Below are 17,738 nucleotides of genomic sequence, written 5' to 3'. Positions count from 1 at the left end.
CCGGCGCTGGCGGCGGCCGTCGAGTCGGAGCGGGCGGCGGTGCAGAAGGCCATCATCAGGGTGATCCCGCTGAAGGTGGAGCCCATCGTGCTGGAGGGGGAGTTTGCCAGCGTGGCCGAGGTCACTCCCGCCGAGGGAAAGCTGCTCCAGGTAGGGGCAGCTGTGCTTCACCTGCGTCCTTCCATGCTCCCACCCTTCTCCTCACCCCTCTTCCTCTCCGTGCTTCCCAACTAACGTGTTTGGCTTTATGGCTGCACGCACACAAGATGGTTTTGATGAGAGCTGTCCACCACTTTGTTCCATGGAAGCATCATTACAATTGGAAAAGATCCCCAAATCCAAGCCTAAGCCATCCCACCATGCCTGTAACCACGTCCCTCGCTGCCACATCCCCACAGCTCTGGAACACCTCCAGGGACGGTGACCATCACCTCCCTGGGCAGCTGTGCAGTGCAGCATTGCTCTTTCAGAGATGTTCCCAATACCCATCCTGACCCTCCCCTTTGTGCTGCTGCTCTCTCACCGTGCTGTGCTTTCAGGCCCCAGTGCTTATGTAAGCGTGGGTCCTTCGCTCCGTGCGCAGCAGTGTTAATTTTGGATGCGGCCGGTCGATTGCATGGCGATTATCACCTATCTTAATTGATGTTATAAAGCTGAGTGTGTTGCTCGAGTCACATGTTGGGCACCAAGCATCTGACCAAAACACGGTTATTTTTACTGTGGGAAATCTATAAAACTTTGCTCACGTAGCTGGGTTCTGCTGCAGCCAAATACACCTCCAGGTGTTGCCCAGCAGAAGCACTGACCCTGCTGGCTGTAGTCTGCCGGTAGTGCTGGAAGCTGAATTTCACCCGTCCAGCGGTGCCTCTGGGGTGTCACCACCGTGCGTGTTTTTCAGTGAAATGGATGCTGGTTTCTGCTCTTTGCTATGGAAGGAGAGCCTCTGGGCACCTTGCCGTGGATGCGGATGCTGTGAGCTCAGAGCTCGGTGTCTGATCTCTGTACTCCGATGGCTGTTTGCTCATCAGCCATGTGCTTTACTCTTGAAAACCAAAACTGACAGAGCAGCCTGCGTTAACGTTGAAGGTTTTCCAGGCTCGGCTTTCAGAGTCTTAATGAAGCTGATAACCTTTGGATTTAAATTAGAATCAGAAGTTCTGAGCAGGCCTTGCAGGAGAAGAAACGCCACTAAGGCAGCCTTAACACGGTCATGTGGCTGACAATGAAAACAGATAATTGGTGACGTTTGTAGATCCTGCTCGCAGGGCCTTTTGAACTAATCGGAATGAAAGCGATGTTATAAAGTTATATTACCGGGGTAAAAACTATCTTGGACAAATGCTCTCAAGGTCCCGCCGTGTTGTGAGGCAATGTCCAGGAAAGTCAATATTTATTCCTTACAAAAACTACAGTGGTGTTGCAACTGAGCGCAAAGTGTAGAGCGTGGACCTTTTCGGGACGAGGAGGCGATAACCTCTCCTGTGTGACGCTGGGCTGTTTTCAGCCAAACACGAGGTGATGCAAAACGTGCTTTTGTGTCACGTGCGGCCACGGGAGCCCACCCTGAGCACCAACCATGGAAGGGTTGTCCGTTCTCAGCCACAAAATGCAGCGTTTGGTGAATGAACTTCATTCTTTAAAACCATCTTTGGAAGGATAGAGGGTTGCAGAATGCTGTTCTCATCTGTTTGTTTTGTGTAGGCCGGCACTGATGAGTGTTGGGTTGGGATCCTGATCCCTTGGGAAGACAAAGTCTGAGACCCAAAGGGCAATGGTTGAAAATAAGAAGCACTGTGTACTTCTTATTGTGAAACTGTGTACTTCTTATTATCTGTGAAAATAAGAGTACTGTGTCCTGTCTTGGGCCCCTCACTGCAGAAAGACATTGAGGCCCTGGAACGTGTTCAAAGGAGGGCAACAAAGCTGGTGAGGGGTCTGGAACACAGGCCGTACGAGGAGAGGCTGAAGGAGCTGGGAATGTTCAGCCTGGAGAAGAGGAGGCTCAGGGGAGACCTCACTGCTCTCTATAACTTCCTGAAGGGAGGTTGTAGTGAGCTGGGGGTCGGCCTCTTCTCTCGTGTCATTAGTGATAGGACCAGAGGGAATGGTTTCAAGCTACAGCAGGGGAGATTCGAGCTGGACATTAGGAAGTATTACTTTTCAGAAAGGGTGGTCAGGCACTGGAATGGACTGCCCAGGGAGGTGGTGGAGTCGCCGACCCTGGGGGTGTTCAAGGAAAACTGGATGTTGTGTTGAGGGACATGGTTTAGTGGGAGCTATTGGTAATAGGTGAACGGTTGGACTGGATGATCTTTTAGGTCTCTTCCAACCTTGGTGATTCTATGATTCTATGATTAACAGGAGAAACTATTTCCAGTTCACGTTTAAGCAGTGAGGTGCTAAATACACACTGGGAACTCTTGTTTTGTGTGTGGTTGCCAGCATCCCGCTCTTGTAAGGATGTTACAGGGCGCATGCTTCACTTTGATGTCATTGGAAATCTCATTGGAAGTTCAGCCTGCTCACACGTACCACCGTCGTTCCTTCTGTGTGTGCAATTCAGGTATCTCTGCAGTTACTGAAGTAAGAAGTCTTGTTTATTTTGCGTTGGATTGGTCATCTCGGCTATGCCAATGTGCTCCGTCCTCACACACATCACACAGCACGCAGACTGCAGAGCTTAGAATGATGGAATCACAGCACGGTTGGGTTGGAAAGGACCTCACAGCCTCCCCAGCCCCATCCCTGCATGGGCTGGGTGCCCCCCAGCTCAAGCTGCCCGTAGCCCATCCATGGCCTGGGGTGCCTCAGGGATGGCAAATCCACAGCTCTGGGCAGGCAGGATCATCTATGGAGGCTTACTGTGTCACAGGAACCACCTTTAGAGCTGTTGTCCTTCTCTGCAGAGTGACCCCAGCATGCCCACCTGCCCCAGCTCTCTGGGCCATCCCTGGGTCCCATTCTACAGCTCTGGGTCGCAGAGCAGTGGTGAAGTTGGAGTGTTGTGTTGGAGCCAGGCTCGGGGATGATGCAAAGAGAGAGGAATTTCTCAAGTAGGCAGAGCCACTTCAGGCTTTATAGGTCAAAAAACCAACACCTTCGTTTTCTTTCAGAAATCATCTTCCAGCTTGTTCAGAGCACGAGCTTGCTCGGCTATTGCATGCTGAGCATTAACTGTTGCCTAACAGAGGAGAAGAGGCACCGTGTGTGCGCTGGCAGTTTCCAGATGGCAGGAGGTGTGGGTCACACTGTGATAGCCTGTGCCCAGGGAAGTCCCTGTATTCAAAATGTAAGGACCAAACCCTTCAGACCAGTGGGCCATAAGGATCTTTGCTAATGTATTTGGATCTTTGCTACTGGGGATCCTGCAGCAGCAAGGGCTCAGTATGCACTCAGGTGCAGCTGTTTTCAGATCAGCTCCCATCCAGTGATTGCTAAGGCAGATTCCACAACCTTTGCTTTTGATAATTTTGCTGATACGTACAAGGATGGTGCTGCTGGTAAGCACAGAGCAGCTGGGATTGGTAGGGTCAATCATAGAATGGTTTGGGTTGGAAGGGGCCTCACAGATCATCACGTTCCAAACCCGGTGCCACAGGCAGGGCTGCAAACTGCTCCTGTGCTGGAGCTCTTTCTGGTTCTGCACGGATGTTTTGGAAATAACATTAAAATGTTGAAAAAGTCCCAAAAATAACATTTGAGAAGAGGTAAATAAACTGCTGTCCTCACTGCAAGGAAGGCAACCCAGTGATCAACCACCTCACATGCCTGCATGCAGGAAAAAATCAGGTAGCAGAAGTCCTACTTTATCACAAGTCCCCAATACTTTGTTTCCTTTCCAGACAGGCTTAGCAGTTACATAATTAGGTGATTGCATGAGAAAGCCAACTTTCATTTACCTACTGAGTGCACTGTTTTGGCTTATGACTGCAGAAAAAAAGCTTGACAGCAGAATGGGCTCCCCAGAGGCTCAGGGCCTCGGTAGGATGAATCCAACATAACCATCTCAGAAGTGGAGAGAGTTTCCTATGTTGCAATGCACAGTGCTGTTGGGGAATTACAATGGCCTACTTAGCTGCTTGTAGAGGGTTACACTCCCAGCCCATAAGAAGGTAAATATATTAGTAGTCTTTATATACTACCAGCTCCTGGATCAACAAAAGGATGTTAAGTGCATAATGTTGACAGAGATCAAAGAAGTGGGAAAGTCTAACCGAATGATAATGGGGACTTAAATTACCTGCGAATAAGCTGGTCAGATAGCACAAAAAGAGTGAGTTCAAAGAGGCAATTTCTGCCTCTTGGAACAGCCAGTACTAGAGTACACAGAAGGATATTCTTGACTTAGCGTGAAGTAATGCACAAGAACTAATTCAAGGCTGCAGTAATTGAGCCACTTGTATTGACTGTGGTATGAAAAAATTCATTGTCTGAGTACCCAAAAGTAAAACTCTGCCACCAACTCTCAGAACTGGAACTGCAGAAAAGTGAAACAGACAGAACGGCTCTTACAGCTTGAGAGAAATGCCTTTGGGTGGGATGTGGATTCGGCTCAAAAAGGTAGAAGTAGTCTTAGGAAAGGGACAGAGCCTTCAGTTACAAAGGCAACTGTGGCCCAGTGAAAGTGCGTTGGGCCATTGGACTGGGTGATCTTGGAGGTCTTTTCCAACCTTGGTGATGCTGTGATTCTGTGACAGTGGTCAAGAAACTGTTTGGGCCAGATGGATCATTTGAAATGTGGGCACAAAGTATTAGTACAGGATTGGCATTGTATACACTGTAGGGTTGGTACAGTGTAAGTCATTGGCATTAACATAGTTGAAGTGTACCTGAAAGGTGAGCCATAGCAATCCACCTGCAGAGCTGAGCTTAGGAGCAATGTTTGGCCTTCCATGCTGCCTTTAGAGCACGGGCAGTGTGGGCAGGGCAGGGGGCAGCCCCGAGGACTCCTGGCCACGCACCTCATCCTGGAAGGAATCCCAGCAGCAAGTGGACGTTTCCCAAAGATAAGCTGGCAGCAGGGCTGTGGCTACAAGAGAGAATTTATTTCCCTTCTGAGCCTCCACGGTGCTTACTGTTGGGTGGGCATCACATGCAGCTGATGAGTGGCCATTCTGAATTGCACGTGAATTCCTTTTTTTTCACTGGAAGCTTTCAGAACGATCCAAGCAATGCAAACCTTGCAAGCTTTGTGTCAGCAAAGAGGGCTCCGTTTTGTGGGGATTGCTTTTAAACAAAAATTGGGACATACATTTTTATTACAATCTTTGTATCATTCCATGTGTAGTGCTCTCAGAAGTGCATTAAAGCTTTCAGTGGGCTTTCCCCAAAGTCTTTTATTTCATCCAGAACCAAGAAAATTTTACATATTAAACAACTACAGTGGAAAACCTGTGATGGAGTTTGGTTTTCAGATCCAGCTGTCTTCGGTATCATAAAACCCACATAGGGGGAATTGGCAGGAATCAAATACACAAAATGGGAGTTTGTAAGCAAGGTGGGTTTGTAAGCTGAGCATCTTCTCATGGGGGTACGTAGCACTCTCTGCAAATGCTAAGCACTGATAGAAGTTATCCTCTCTGTACATTCAGTTTTAGTAATATGACTGCAGAGTGCTTTACCTGGTTCTGGTACCCAGGTGTAAAGGATGTGGTTAAGATGGGTTCAAAGAGGAGCCATAGAAGTGATCCCAACTGCAGAATGGGCTGCTTAAGGAACTCAACTATTTTCATCTTTTTCAGATTGCAAAGTGATGATTGCTGTAGATGTGTGTCCATTTATCTGTTTCTATGTAGGGATGCCTATAAGGGAAGAGTGAGAGCAGCCTAGCAGTGACATAGGCTGACCTGGTAGCTGAAAACTATCAATAGAGTATTGGTGTTACATCCACAGTTATCTCAAAATTCGTAGATAAAGCAGATAGATTTCTCACTGTAAGTACAAGGGCTGCTCCGAAAGTGTTGTCTTCTATTTTGTGGAGTCAGCCCACAATGTCTGAGGTGGATGTTGGTGGTACAGCAGCAGAGGCTGAAACTTCCCACCAGTATTCCATTACATTTTGTTGCCATGTGACAGACGGTAGCAGGGAGGCAGTCTGACGTGGAAGCAAAGATATGCAATGAATTCCTCCATGCAGAAGAAATGGTACCCACTGACATTCATTGATGCTTGCTGAGTTGATGGAGACCAACCAGTGCATTTGGGCACAGTGAGGGGTGGGTGGAGCGTTTCAGCAGTGCCATGAAAGGTGAGTCACGTTCTGAACGACCGTGCACAGCTGTCACATCACCAAATGAAGAGCATCTCAGCCAGCTCATCTGTACACATTGATGGACTGTGATCGGGGAGCTGTGCACAGAGCTGAGTATTGGCTTCAGTGCGTCAGAAACAGTGGTGGCAGTGTTGGAGTGTCACAGAGTTTGCACCAGGTGGGTCCCATAAATGCTCACACAGGGACAGAAAGAACCATACGCAGGTTTGTCAAGATCCATTGAACCAATAGGAGGCCGAAGGTAACAGTTCCCTGGATTACACGATTACCAGTGATGAGAGCTGGAGTCAAAACAGCCCTCCATGGAGTGGTGACATGAATTCCCCGTTGCAGAAAAAGTTGAAGATGCAGCCCTCAGTGGGTAAAGTGATGTGCACTGTCTTCTGGGATAGGAAAGGGGGGATCCTTTTGGATTTCCTGGGACCCAGACAAACTATCAACTCTGACTGCTGCAATGCAATGCTGACTAAGGGAAGGCTTGAACTCCCAGAGTCAGGCCAGAGAAGAAGACAACACAGTAACACCAGGCCTCAAACCAGACTGAAGACCACTGAGCATGTTGCCAGTCTTGTCTGGTCTGTCCTACCACACTCACTGTATAGTCCAGATGTGGCACCTTTTGGCTTCCATTTGTTCAGGACAGTGACAGAAGGACTGCGTAGGCAACATTTCCTAACAACAACACTGTCATAGCAGCTGTGCAATGGGGGTCACCTCCACTGGTGCAGATTCTGACAAGTGTGGCATCACTGGTGGAAATGCACAGCTAATGGTGGTGGCTGTGTTGTAATTCAGTGTTTTGTAGCTGAAAATTTGCTCAATCAAATAGTCTTATTGTGCTTTTTGTATCTGTTGTTTCCGTGGAAGTAAATAGGAGGCATTACTTTCAGAGCAACCTACATATACTTAATGGTTATAGTAAGTTTCCAGGGGAAATTTTAGTTTTCTCTCAATTCTAAAGCCTCAAAAAGAGATTAGACATGGCAGGAGGACTGGCTGTACAGGAGGCACAAGTGGCCTGGATGCTCGTGGTGATCGGTTCTGTCTTGGAGCTCCGTGATTTTTTGAAAATATCTGTTTATTTTTCCTGTACTTCACATCCTGCAAAGAACAAAAAGTTGTGCAGCCTTTCATTCGCCTATAACACTTTCTGTCTGCACTGAGGAACTGTAATCACATCTCATGCTTCAGAGCTCCTGGCTTGATGCCTGCATGGGTCAGGAGGGAACTTTTCTCTCTCCATCTGTGCAGAGTTGTACAAGAGCAGTTCTGGGATGTTTTCACCTTTTTGGGAGCATCAGGGATTGGCCTTCCCTAAAAACAAGATGCTACAACATGCTGTCGGTATTCAAGGTAGTAGAGAGAATATTGTTTTACAAATGCTTTGGCTGTATGCAGTGCTTCCAGGCACAAGATAGAGCAGATTGCCAGATTTGAGGTTGGAGTCCCTTTCTCCACACCACCACCACACTCAGATTATCAGAAACTTTGGGTGCATACCATCTTCTCTTGCATTTTGAGACATGAATCATTCTAGCAGATCATGTGCCTTCTCCCCCTAGCCCTAAAGGGACTAGTTAAGGGCATTAGTGGCCCTGTGATTTCTCTTTTGTTCAGCAATTCGATCTCCAGATGGGTAAATCTAATGTGCATCACAGTGCTCAGTGTCAGGACAGCTGCAGAAGTGTCATATGCATACATTCTGTCAAGGTAGTTAAATACTATTTTGGCCCTAAACTCTGAAACGAATTTAAAGTTTTTCTATAAAGCTCAGTTATGATTTCTTAATTTACAATACAAGTAAAACATTTGAGGGATTAAACTCATGTGGCTTTGCCAAAAGATATGTGAATTGTAGTTCAAAATTACATGAGAAAATAGACTGCCTACTTCCAAAGCATTTCAGCATCTGTTGTTCATGGGGTCTTTGTTCAGCTGGGTGGATTTGCATAGGTTTGCTTGTGCATCACTGCAGAAACTAGGAGAGAAAGATTGGTTTTGGGTATGGGAGATGAAGAGCCGTTGGTGCTCCTGCAGACATGAGGCAGTTCTCCTTGCAAGTTCCTTGAAGTCCCCTAGTAGAGCAGAGTAGCTCCAGTGAAGACAAAGGCTGAGGAAAGATTCCTGAGAGATGAAAAAGAGTTTCCTCTCTTCCACTTGCCATGCCGTACCTTGGTTACTCTTTTATTCCTGCTGTGGGTACAGGTATGTTCCTAAATGCCAACACCAGAGGTGTCTGTCCAAATATGGCCCTATTCCCACAGATTGATGTCTCTGTCCTCCCCCCTGCTTTCTGTTTCATCTGTTCTCATTCATACAAGCCCATAAGCTTAAAGACATCCCAGTTCACATAGTTCCAGTCAGCTGTTTTTTCTACTCATCTGCTTTCTGGATTTTTTATCTTTCTTCCTAATGTTTTCATCTCACTTTTTGCTCAGAACAACTTTTTTCTTATTTCTCTGTATGTTGTCTTCCTCATTGCTACCAGTACATAAAACTGCAAACATGTTTGGTTCCTGCAAGGATGCTGAGAGAAGCCGGTATGTCTTTCCCAGCTGGATTTTAGTTCAGAAAGGGGAGCTACATAAGACTGAGTGAGCTTGTTAAAAAGAATCTAGGAAGGCAACTAAGGGTTGCATCCTGACAGCTGACTTGAAGATATTTAGGGCACTGCAGTAGGAAGGAATTAAGATCAAATGTACCTCTCAAGAAATACCTGAAAAATGATAAAGCGAGATCTGCTGTACCTAAACATAAGGGTAAGAAGGTATGTGAAAGAACCCTGGGAAAAAAAAAAAGAGAGGGATAAAATGAGTAAAAGAGGAAGGGTCGTTCTGGCTTCTAACAAGCTAAAAATATGTAAAACATAATGAAAAGAGTTAGGAGAACAAAAACTATTTGCAAATGATAGAATGACTAATAATAGATTCTCTTCAGTCACATCAGAGGCATAAAGCTTGCCAGGCCATCTGCAGGACCTGTGCTGAAGTACAAAAGATGTGCTCAGGGCAGCAGAAAAATGAATGCAATTCCTTTTGTGCTTTCATCTGTCTTGAGCTGAAATGTCTGTAGATGAGATAATGATGTAGATAGACAAAATTAGCATTCTCAGTCAGGAGGTATTCACCCAAGAGTTGTGGAGGATGAAATAATTGAACTATTAACTGTGTTAATAAACTTGTATTTAAAACCACGGGAAGGTGGCTGATGTGATACCAGCTTTTCTACAGGCTCCATCCTGACCAGCGTGCTGTAAAATCCACATGGAGTAAGTTGTCAGGAACTGTAATAGTAATAAGGGAGCAGAAGATCCAGCTGAGTTCCCAAAATGCCCTCAACAAAGGAAACTCAGATGTGTAATAAGAAGACTACTGATTAAATGATTATGAGAAGATGAGTAACAGTACAGTACATGGTTGATATGGAAATTAGTAGGTGGATCTGTTTAAAAACTAATAATAAAAAGCTGCTTATCCAAAACTTTGGTCCAAAACCTGAAATCATAGAATATAGAATAACTTTCCAAAGAAGATGGGAAGCAGATGGAAAAAGCTGATGGAAGTTGAGTGCTTGGTAGTGTTTTAGAGCTTTCTAACCCATTAACTTGTTTGAAGTAATGAAGGTTAGGACCAGCCAGGAGATTTTGCAAAAGACCCAGAGAGACTAAGAAGGTGCAGACAGGAAAGCAGTCATCACTCTGCATTAAAGCGCTGGGTCCAAAGTGGTCCGTTACCACCTAGAAACTATATCTTGTTAATTGAATAGATTGTTCCATGCAAGTGTCAGCATAGTGCTTGGTGGTTGTCAAGAAGATAATGTGGGGAATGGAATGAGGAGGGAAAAAGAACAACTTTATAGTCCTGTATAAATCCATGATACAGCCACATATGGAATGGTGTGTGAGGTTCTGTTCCTCACACCACTAAAATGCTGCAGCAGTATTTCATACAAGGAACAGCTTACTGGATTGATGCTCTTCTGGCTGGAAAAGAGGCAGCCCAGAGGTTATATGAAGAAGATCTACAGTCGTGAATAGGGGTTGACGGTTAGTCTCTTTCAGTGGGAAAGCAGTGGGGCATCATGTGAAGCTGCTTGGATGGGTTCAAAAGGAACAAAAAATGCTGCTTTGTACACCTGTGCAATTCCTTGCTGCAGGAACTGCTTTTGGATGGTAAGAGTTTACAGAAGTTCAGAACCCTCTGGCACGAAGAGATGGGAGAAGATTCCATCAATGGCTAATAAATATTAAATAGCAACTATCAGTTTTGTCTCAAGAAAGACTACAAAATGCAGCTTGCAGGAGGCTTGGATTGTGTTCTGAGGAGAAGCCCTACGTGCTTGTCCTGTTCTTACATTCTTCATCAGGAATCCATTGTTGACAACTGTCCAAGCAAACATCAGGGGCTCGATGGACTTTTGGTCTGAAGCCACTCTGCTGTTCCGGAAATAAGCCCAACACCATCAGCACCAGCCTTTCCACTCAACCTTATGCTCTGTTTGGGCAAATGTCTGAGGAAAGCTGCAATCCATGCTTCCTTCACCATCTCCTATAGACTGTGAGCTCAACTATTTGCTCACGCAGAAGGTGCCATACAGTTTCTCAGGATCCATTACTACAAATCCCCTCAAACATGGCTTTCAACTGTGATCTTAAGCTGCATTTGATGCCCTTGATACTTTGGCCGTCATATCAAATCATTGGCATATGCTGAGTCTGTAACCAGGGGACTCACTTCTTCCTCCTGGTTCTGCCACTGAAGTCTACCCTCTACCATTGATGTTCTCACTTTCGGGCACAGATTTTCTGTCCAGCTGTTACCGATGCCCAACCACCCAGTCACTGCCAGGGAACAAGAATCAGGTGTGTTCTGTTTAATTTTGTAGCTTTCTGCCCTTTTCAGGAACTTTTGTCTCAAGGTACTGCTGTGACAGGTGACTTCTTGCCTAGGGAATGAATCACAGTAACCCAAGAACATCGAGTATTTGGTCACCATGGAGACCAGTTGGTGTGTTGAAGTCAAAAACGGTTTCAAACCCTTGCCAGTCATACAGCTTGCTTTCATTTCAAGGTCTTTATGGTCAGATTATGTCAAGATATCCTGAGGTCTCGTCCTTTCCGTTGGAAGCCGTGGAGCTAGAGAATCCAGTGTGTGAGGTGGCAACCCAGCTGTCAGGAATGCTGAATATAACAGTAGTAAAAAATCATTTCAGCCAGCAAGCAAGCGAGAAATGTGGGAAAATGTATGCTGAGACAGCTTGCAGAAGCTAGAGGCTTTGCAAAATTTACTTTTTTTCTTGAAGGGTTAATTGATCAGACAGAGACTCTCTTCCCCTGAAAGCCTACTAGAAGGTAAAGTCAGATTGTCCTGCACTTCAGTCTGCCTTGCACAAGCTGTGGTAATTCTAAAGCCAGAGTTACCAGTGTGACACCCAGAAGTCAGTCCATTCTCTGGATGCCCAACTCATGACTTTGATGCTCAATAACCTGATGTCAGAAGACTCTTCAGCCTTGTTTCCCTACCTAAGACCTGTGTTTCAGTGGTTCTGGATTGTTCACTCGTACTGATGAGCAGTAATGTATGAATTACATCAGTGCAGATACCTGAGCAAGCATTTTCAGTTTTCTTTGGCCCCTAGAATTTTGTATGAAGCTGCGGTAAAAGACTGTTGATCTCTGTCCCAGCTTGGAGCCTTACACAGGGCCTCACAGTCCCGACAGTGCAATAAAACGAGCCTGTGGCATCTTGCTGATCTCTAACCGTGTTCTTAAATGTGATTTTTCTGGTAGCAAGAAGTTCTGCCAGAGAGCGAGAAAGACCCTCCTGCTAGATGTCTAACATCCACTGTCTTTTGGCCTCCTTCCCAAGATAATTTTTTTTCTTTTCGTTCCTGAGGTCCTATCTATGTTTCACTGGAGCCAGAAAATAACCCTTCATTCCCCCCAGACCTTCAGGGACGGCGGCACGTTTCTTCAGACATTGATGTCAAGCAGACTGTCTGTTTTCTATCTGTGCAGAACCAAACTCATCAGGTGGCCTCAGTTCATTTGTGTCATGAACTAGGAGATACAGAAGTGCAGTGATACTGGTAATTGCATAACATATTGTATCTGGAGATGTTAGGATACCATCTAAATGTTTGTGCCTCCGGCTGTCATTAAGTTCCATCAAAGGTCAAATTGTATAAAAGCTTCTGTAGAGTAGAGAATGGCTCCATTCTTGACACCTGCAGAGCTGTTGTGGAGTCCCATGAAGCTCCGTGCCACTGCAGATGCTTCCAGGACTTATGCCAAACAGTGAAGCAGATTGTGGTTTGCAGGCTGCTCTATAATACTTGAGACTCCCAGCTGCCCTTATCTGCGTGTGGGGAGAGACAGATGGGGAATTATTGCTTGGAGTTACCTTCGGAATATGCATATGGACTGTCAGCTGAAGAAGAAAAGAAGATAACTTGATTGTCTTTGGGTTGTTTTGAGATCTGTAGTGTAAATCTACACCGACTGCTTTCTCTGCTACCACTGAAGTCTTGTGGTTGGGACAAGTTGCAGGCTGCATATTCTTGCTTACTGAATATGTGCATATTAACAATGTGAACCTCAAAGAAGACTGCTTAATCATGGTAAACCTCTTTTTTTTTTCTCCTTGTAATCTGACCCTTATGTCTTGTTTATGAGGAGGAAAAAAAGTGAAATTAAACCTGAGTTGTATATGGATGGATATTCTGGAAGAGGTGTAGGGAGACCTTATCGCTCCTTGCAGCATCCTGAAAGGAGACTGTGATGAGGTTGGGGGTTGGTCTCTGCTCCCATATAACAGTGGTGAGATGAGAGGTAATGGCCTCAAGTTGCTCCAGGGCAGGTTCAGGTAGGATATTGTGATCAATTTCTTCTCCAAAAAGAGGTGAGGCATTGGCAAAGCTGCCCAGTGGGGTGGTTGGGTCACTGGCCCTGGAGGTGTACCAGAACCATGGAGATGTGGCACTGAGGGACGTGGGCAGTGGGCATGGTGAGGTGGGGTGGGGTTGGACTTGGGGATCTTCAAGGCCAGGCTGGATGTGGCTCTGGGCAGCCTGGTCTGGTGGTTGGTGACCCTGCACATAGCAGAGGGTTGAAACCGGATGATCGTTGTGGTCCTTTTCAACCAGGCCATGCTATGATTCTGTGATCTTAGAGGTCTTTTCCAATCATAATGATTCTGTGATTCACTGATTATGGTTTGAGTAAACAAGATGAATGCAAACATTGAGCAGTCTGATGTTTCCACGAAGGCAAGCTTCCTTATGTTTATTTAATACTGCTGACTTCATTAAGTGCTTCGAGAGATTTTTAATATCTTATAAACTCTGCTAGATGTTTTGTGAATTAAGTGAGAATATCCCTGTGCTTCTCTAAAGTTCATGTAGGACTTAAAAAAAAGTCCTGAAGAACCTAATGAAAGCTGCTGACGGTTTTTATTTTTGGCCATTTTTATGTTAACACAGATTTGAAAGGAAGTCAGGAAGATTTTGCCTGTGACCTGGCAGAAAGATCCCATTTATCTGCAGAAGTCAGCAGCAGCCTTGTTATCTCTTGGCCATATGAAGCAGTCATTCTTTTTAGAGTTTGTTAAGGATTTAGCACATCTTCTTCAGGAACAGTTTTCATGCAGCGTTCATATTTTATTTTCAGGGTTCCTCAGAAGTTTGCACTTACCAGTTTCTTTACAGTTCCTCATTTGTAAGTGGAGCAGCAAAATCAGTGAATACCCAAATCATTGCTGTTTAAGAACAGTATGTCTGAGCTGATTAAATACCAAGTGTCTGAGCCATGAGTCTGCAGGCACTGGAAGGGTTTTCACAGCCACGTCACTGTACGTGTCCCCATTTTGTCCTTTTCTCTAGGCATGTGGTATTAGCCCTTGTCAGAGGGAGACAGACTTTCCATTTGATCCAGTACGGCCGTTTCTGGGGTCTTAAATCTCCTCTAGACTATAGCCAGAGGATCACAATTGACCTTTTGACCATGATAGCACACTGACAATATATGCTCATTTGTTCATTAGTCATGATATTGTCCTTTCCTTGACCTTTGTTTCCTTTCAGATTCAGTGCTTTCAGGGAAACTATTCCATCATTCTTTGAGTATCTTCTGAGCTCCTCATTTGGCATCACATTGGTGTTGGTGACTTTGTATCTGGCCATCCTTCAGTGCCCATTGCTCCCATGCTCACAAGACATCAGAGCTAGCACCAGGCCTAGTTTTTGACATGACTGTGGTGGTGCATGACTCTGTGTTGTATCTAGAGCAAAGCTGCTTGAAATAAGTTTTCCTTGAAGCTGATAAAGTGGAGTGGAGCTCAGCCATTCTGGGTGATTCTTCCTATTATGCCTCACCTGTAGTTCCCTAAGCACATAAAGGTCCATCTGTATAAATGTTTGAAGCCTTGCTATTTTGTCTACCTGAACATTAAAAAAGAGCACCTCTGCTGTTCCACCAAGTTTCCCTTTCTCTCTTCAGTAGGGAAGTGAAAAACACTGATGTAAAAACTTAACTGAAACATCATATTTATTATTTTTTTTTTCTGCTCTTGTTACACTTAACTGACCAAGCCCAGCTGAATTATGTGTTCATCTGACCTTCTGATGAAGGATTAAAGTATAGAAATCATAGTTTTAAAACAAAAATGTCATCCACTAGGAAAAAAAAAATAGCTTGTTTGAATTAGTCATGTCTATAGAAGACATTAGTTAGCAATGACAGAGAGAGAGTTTTGAGATTCAAAGCAGCTGCTTTCATCTTTAAGTGTTGTAATTCAGTTGTGTTTTGCCAGAGCTCAGAGCAGCGTCAGGAATTCAGCTGTCTTCCAGATACATTTACAGGGAAAATATATCTGCTGTTTCAACTCAGCCTGCACCTGTAAGCTGAGCCTTTGTTTCTCTTAGTTTCACTGTTTTGTTTTGCTTTGTTTGCCACCATGTTTTAACAAGATAAGCATCTCCATGCACTTCCCCTTCATTTTAGTAATTGCCTTCTCTAGTGACTATTTCCTTTGCGCTTTCATTCATTTATTGTAAGATCTAGGTGTACAGCCCACATACACGTATGTGAGGAGCCCTGAATTAACCATTTTGTCATACAAAACGATTCATTAAAAGCCCCTCAGTTCATCAAATGGAAAAAAGTATTAGATTCACTGAGCTGCCCAAAAACGCAGCCAGACAGTTGGAAATTTGACATCATCAGACACTGAGGTGTGAGATGAGGTTGTTTGGGGTTTTCTTAGCCCTCCTGGAATTCAGTGCAGGGATCATATCCCAATTTTGGTTGTGCAGAGCAATACTGAAAAAGAGATAGGTTTGATTATTTGTGATTCAGGACGTAAAAGAGTTTATGACCAAAACACAGTGGTTAGATCACCACGTGAAACAAACTGGGAAGCAATTTTGTTTCTTGAAGCCATATTTTTTAGAAAGTGGTGCTTATCAGGTATTCAGTTACATTCTGCATCCTCAGAGCTCATTGTAGTGGTCTTGTCTGATAAGAAAACATGTAGATAATGGTAACGCAATCTCATCAAGAAATGAGGAGATGAATACCTTGTAGTAAAATAAGAATTAAATGTACTTTTGCCCGCTGACTGGAAGTTCAGGATCAAATGAGAAACCAGGGTTGTAAATTTGGATAACTGAACAAAAGTCAAGTTGATAATGCCTCTTCTCTTTCTTCTTATTGCCTGGTTATACCATTTCAGCCTTACTTGGTCAGTGCTCAGTCACTGTTGATACAGGCATAATGCTCTCTGGCATTCTTCATTCTTCCAAGGTGCACCATGTTCATGCAAGCATGCTGGAAACGGAGGTTAACAGGAATGAGCTAAACCATATGGTAGATGGCAGAGGAACGACTGCTGTGCCAATTTTAGGGCCTGCCACGGAGATATGATGATAACCACAGTCTTGTTGAACTGCCTGGTTGGTTTAATTATTTGTCATACAGGCCTGTGGCCTGGTTTAAAGGAAGTGTGAAATGCTGAGTCAAGAGTTTCATTTCTGTGGGTTCTCCCACATCCATTTATTGTCATGTTAGATGGCACCGAGCCTCTTCTATCAGCACACTGGGCAGCATGGGTACCCGCGAAAGGTGACTTTGCTGGTTTTCAAAGATCAGTTTTATCATATTTGTCAGAGAGCATTAATTCAAAGATGTCTTCACCTGGAAATGAAAGGTCAGAGTTCTGTGATGATGCTTATCTCTTGAGGAAATCCAGCAGTGAGCAGCCTCCAAAATGGCTGTGCAGATGAGTTTTACCCCTTTTTTGCAAAGCCACTGCAGAGATCTGGGACTTCTTGGGATCGACTGACCCAGTACAATGCAGGCAGCTATCACAGGGCACGTGAACTGTGTGTTACAAGCACACAGCTTCTTTTTCTATTGTCTTTAAAGGGAGGTGAGGCAGCTAGCTCAGCAGCACGTTAGCCACATACACATATGTGATCACTGCTTGACGTTAGCTGAAATGATTCTTCATTGAAATGGCCTTGGTATAGGCAGAGGAGTTTTGCTACATCTTCAGGCAAAGATATTTTTTCTTAAAGGATGGGGAAGAGCTGCTCTCCCTGCCCAGTAGAAGAAAAAGATGAAGGTCGGTATATCCCCCAGATCCAAGTAGGAAATAGCTCTGAGTATGGTGTGGAAATTGCATACAGGCAATAGTGTTATTAGCCCAAGTGGATCACACCCAGATGGCTTTTTTGGTCTTTTATGCCTCTATATCACCTTTCATCAGGGAAAGATCCGGGAATCCGGGCCTGTGAAAAGTCTTATTTTAGTTTGCTTTGTTGTTCTGTTTAATTATTCAATGTTTCTGTTCTTTACAACATTCAAAATTGTACAAAACTGTGTCCTGTTTTGGGTGGAGCATCCTAGGCTCTTATAAACAGGCCATTCCATGCCTTGTTGCTACCTGTGCATGTTTTCCTGCTACATTTGCCATGTAACCATTGTATTTCTCCACATAATAAGATAGGATGACCATTACTGGGTGCACCTTTTGGTTGTGGGTTTATCCCTACAACCATTTTTGCTTTCTCAGATAGTGCAGAGTATTTGATGCTTTCAGAAGACATTCCAGAATGATCCCGAGATCCTTCCTGAGTTTAGTTGGCCATTTTAAAGCTTGCCATTTCATCCTCACAATCAGTATGATTGTTTCCAGGCACATTGCTGAACTTCTTCAGCTCTCATTTTATCACACAGCGATGTAAGCAGCAGTTATGTGTACAGCTGATCCTAGTTGATGGCTCCTTGCTATTGAAAAGAAGAAACGTTGCTCTTCTCTAAAGCCTTCTTTCCCTCACGGCTGCTTTTCATGGGATGCCTGTTCCCTTCCTTGCTCCAGTTCCAGTGCTCTAAGACCCTTTCCCAAACTTGTCATGAAAACTGCAGAAAACGATCAACATTTTTGCTAGGTCATTTGCTGATGTTTTCATG

The 17,738-nt window shown here is 44.7% G+C and overlaps 1 protein-coding gene across 1 annotated transcript in view; it reads left to right on the top strand.

The window, feature by feature from the left end:
* The window catches only part of RNF43 (ring finger protein 43), a gene marked incomplete at its 5' end in the record, with an annotated part of 54,060 nt that continues 36,322 nt past the window's right edge, over positions 1-17,738 (top strand). The window contains one exon of the mRNA XM_010721928.2: positions 1-150. Within this exon, the coding sequence (XP_010720230.1) occupies positions 1-150 (150 nt within the window). The remainder of the gene's footprint in view (positions 151-17,738) is intronic.

This window comes from Meleagris gallopavo, chromosome 21, assembly GCF_000146605.3.
Source record: "Meleagris gallopavo isolate NT-WF06-2002-E0010 breed Aviagen turkey brand Nicholas breeding stock chromosome 21, Turkey_5.1, whole genome shotgun sequence".
Taxonomy (NCBI): Eukaryota; Metazoa; Chordata; class Aves; order Galliformes; family Phasianidae; genus Meleagris; species Meleagris gallopavo.
This window is presented reverse-complemented; position numbering and strand designations above follow the sequence as displayed.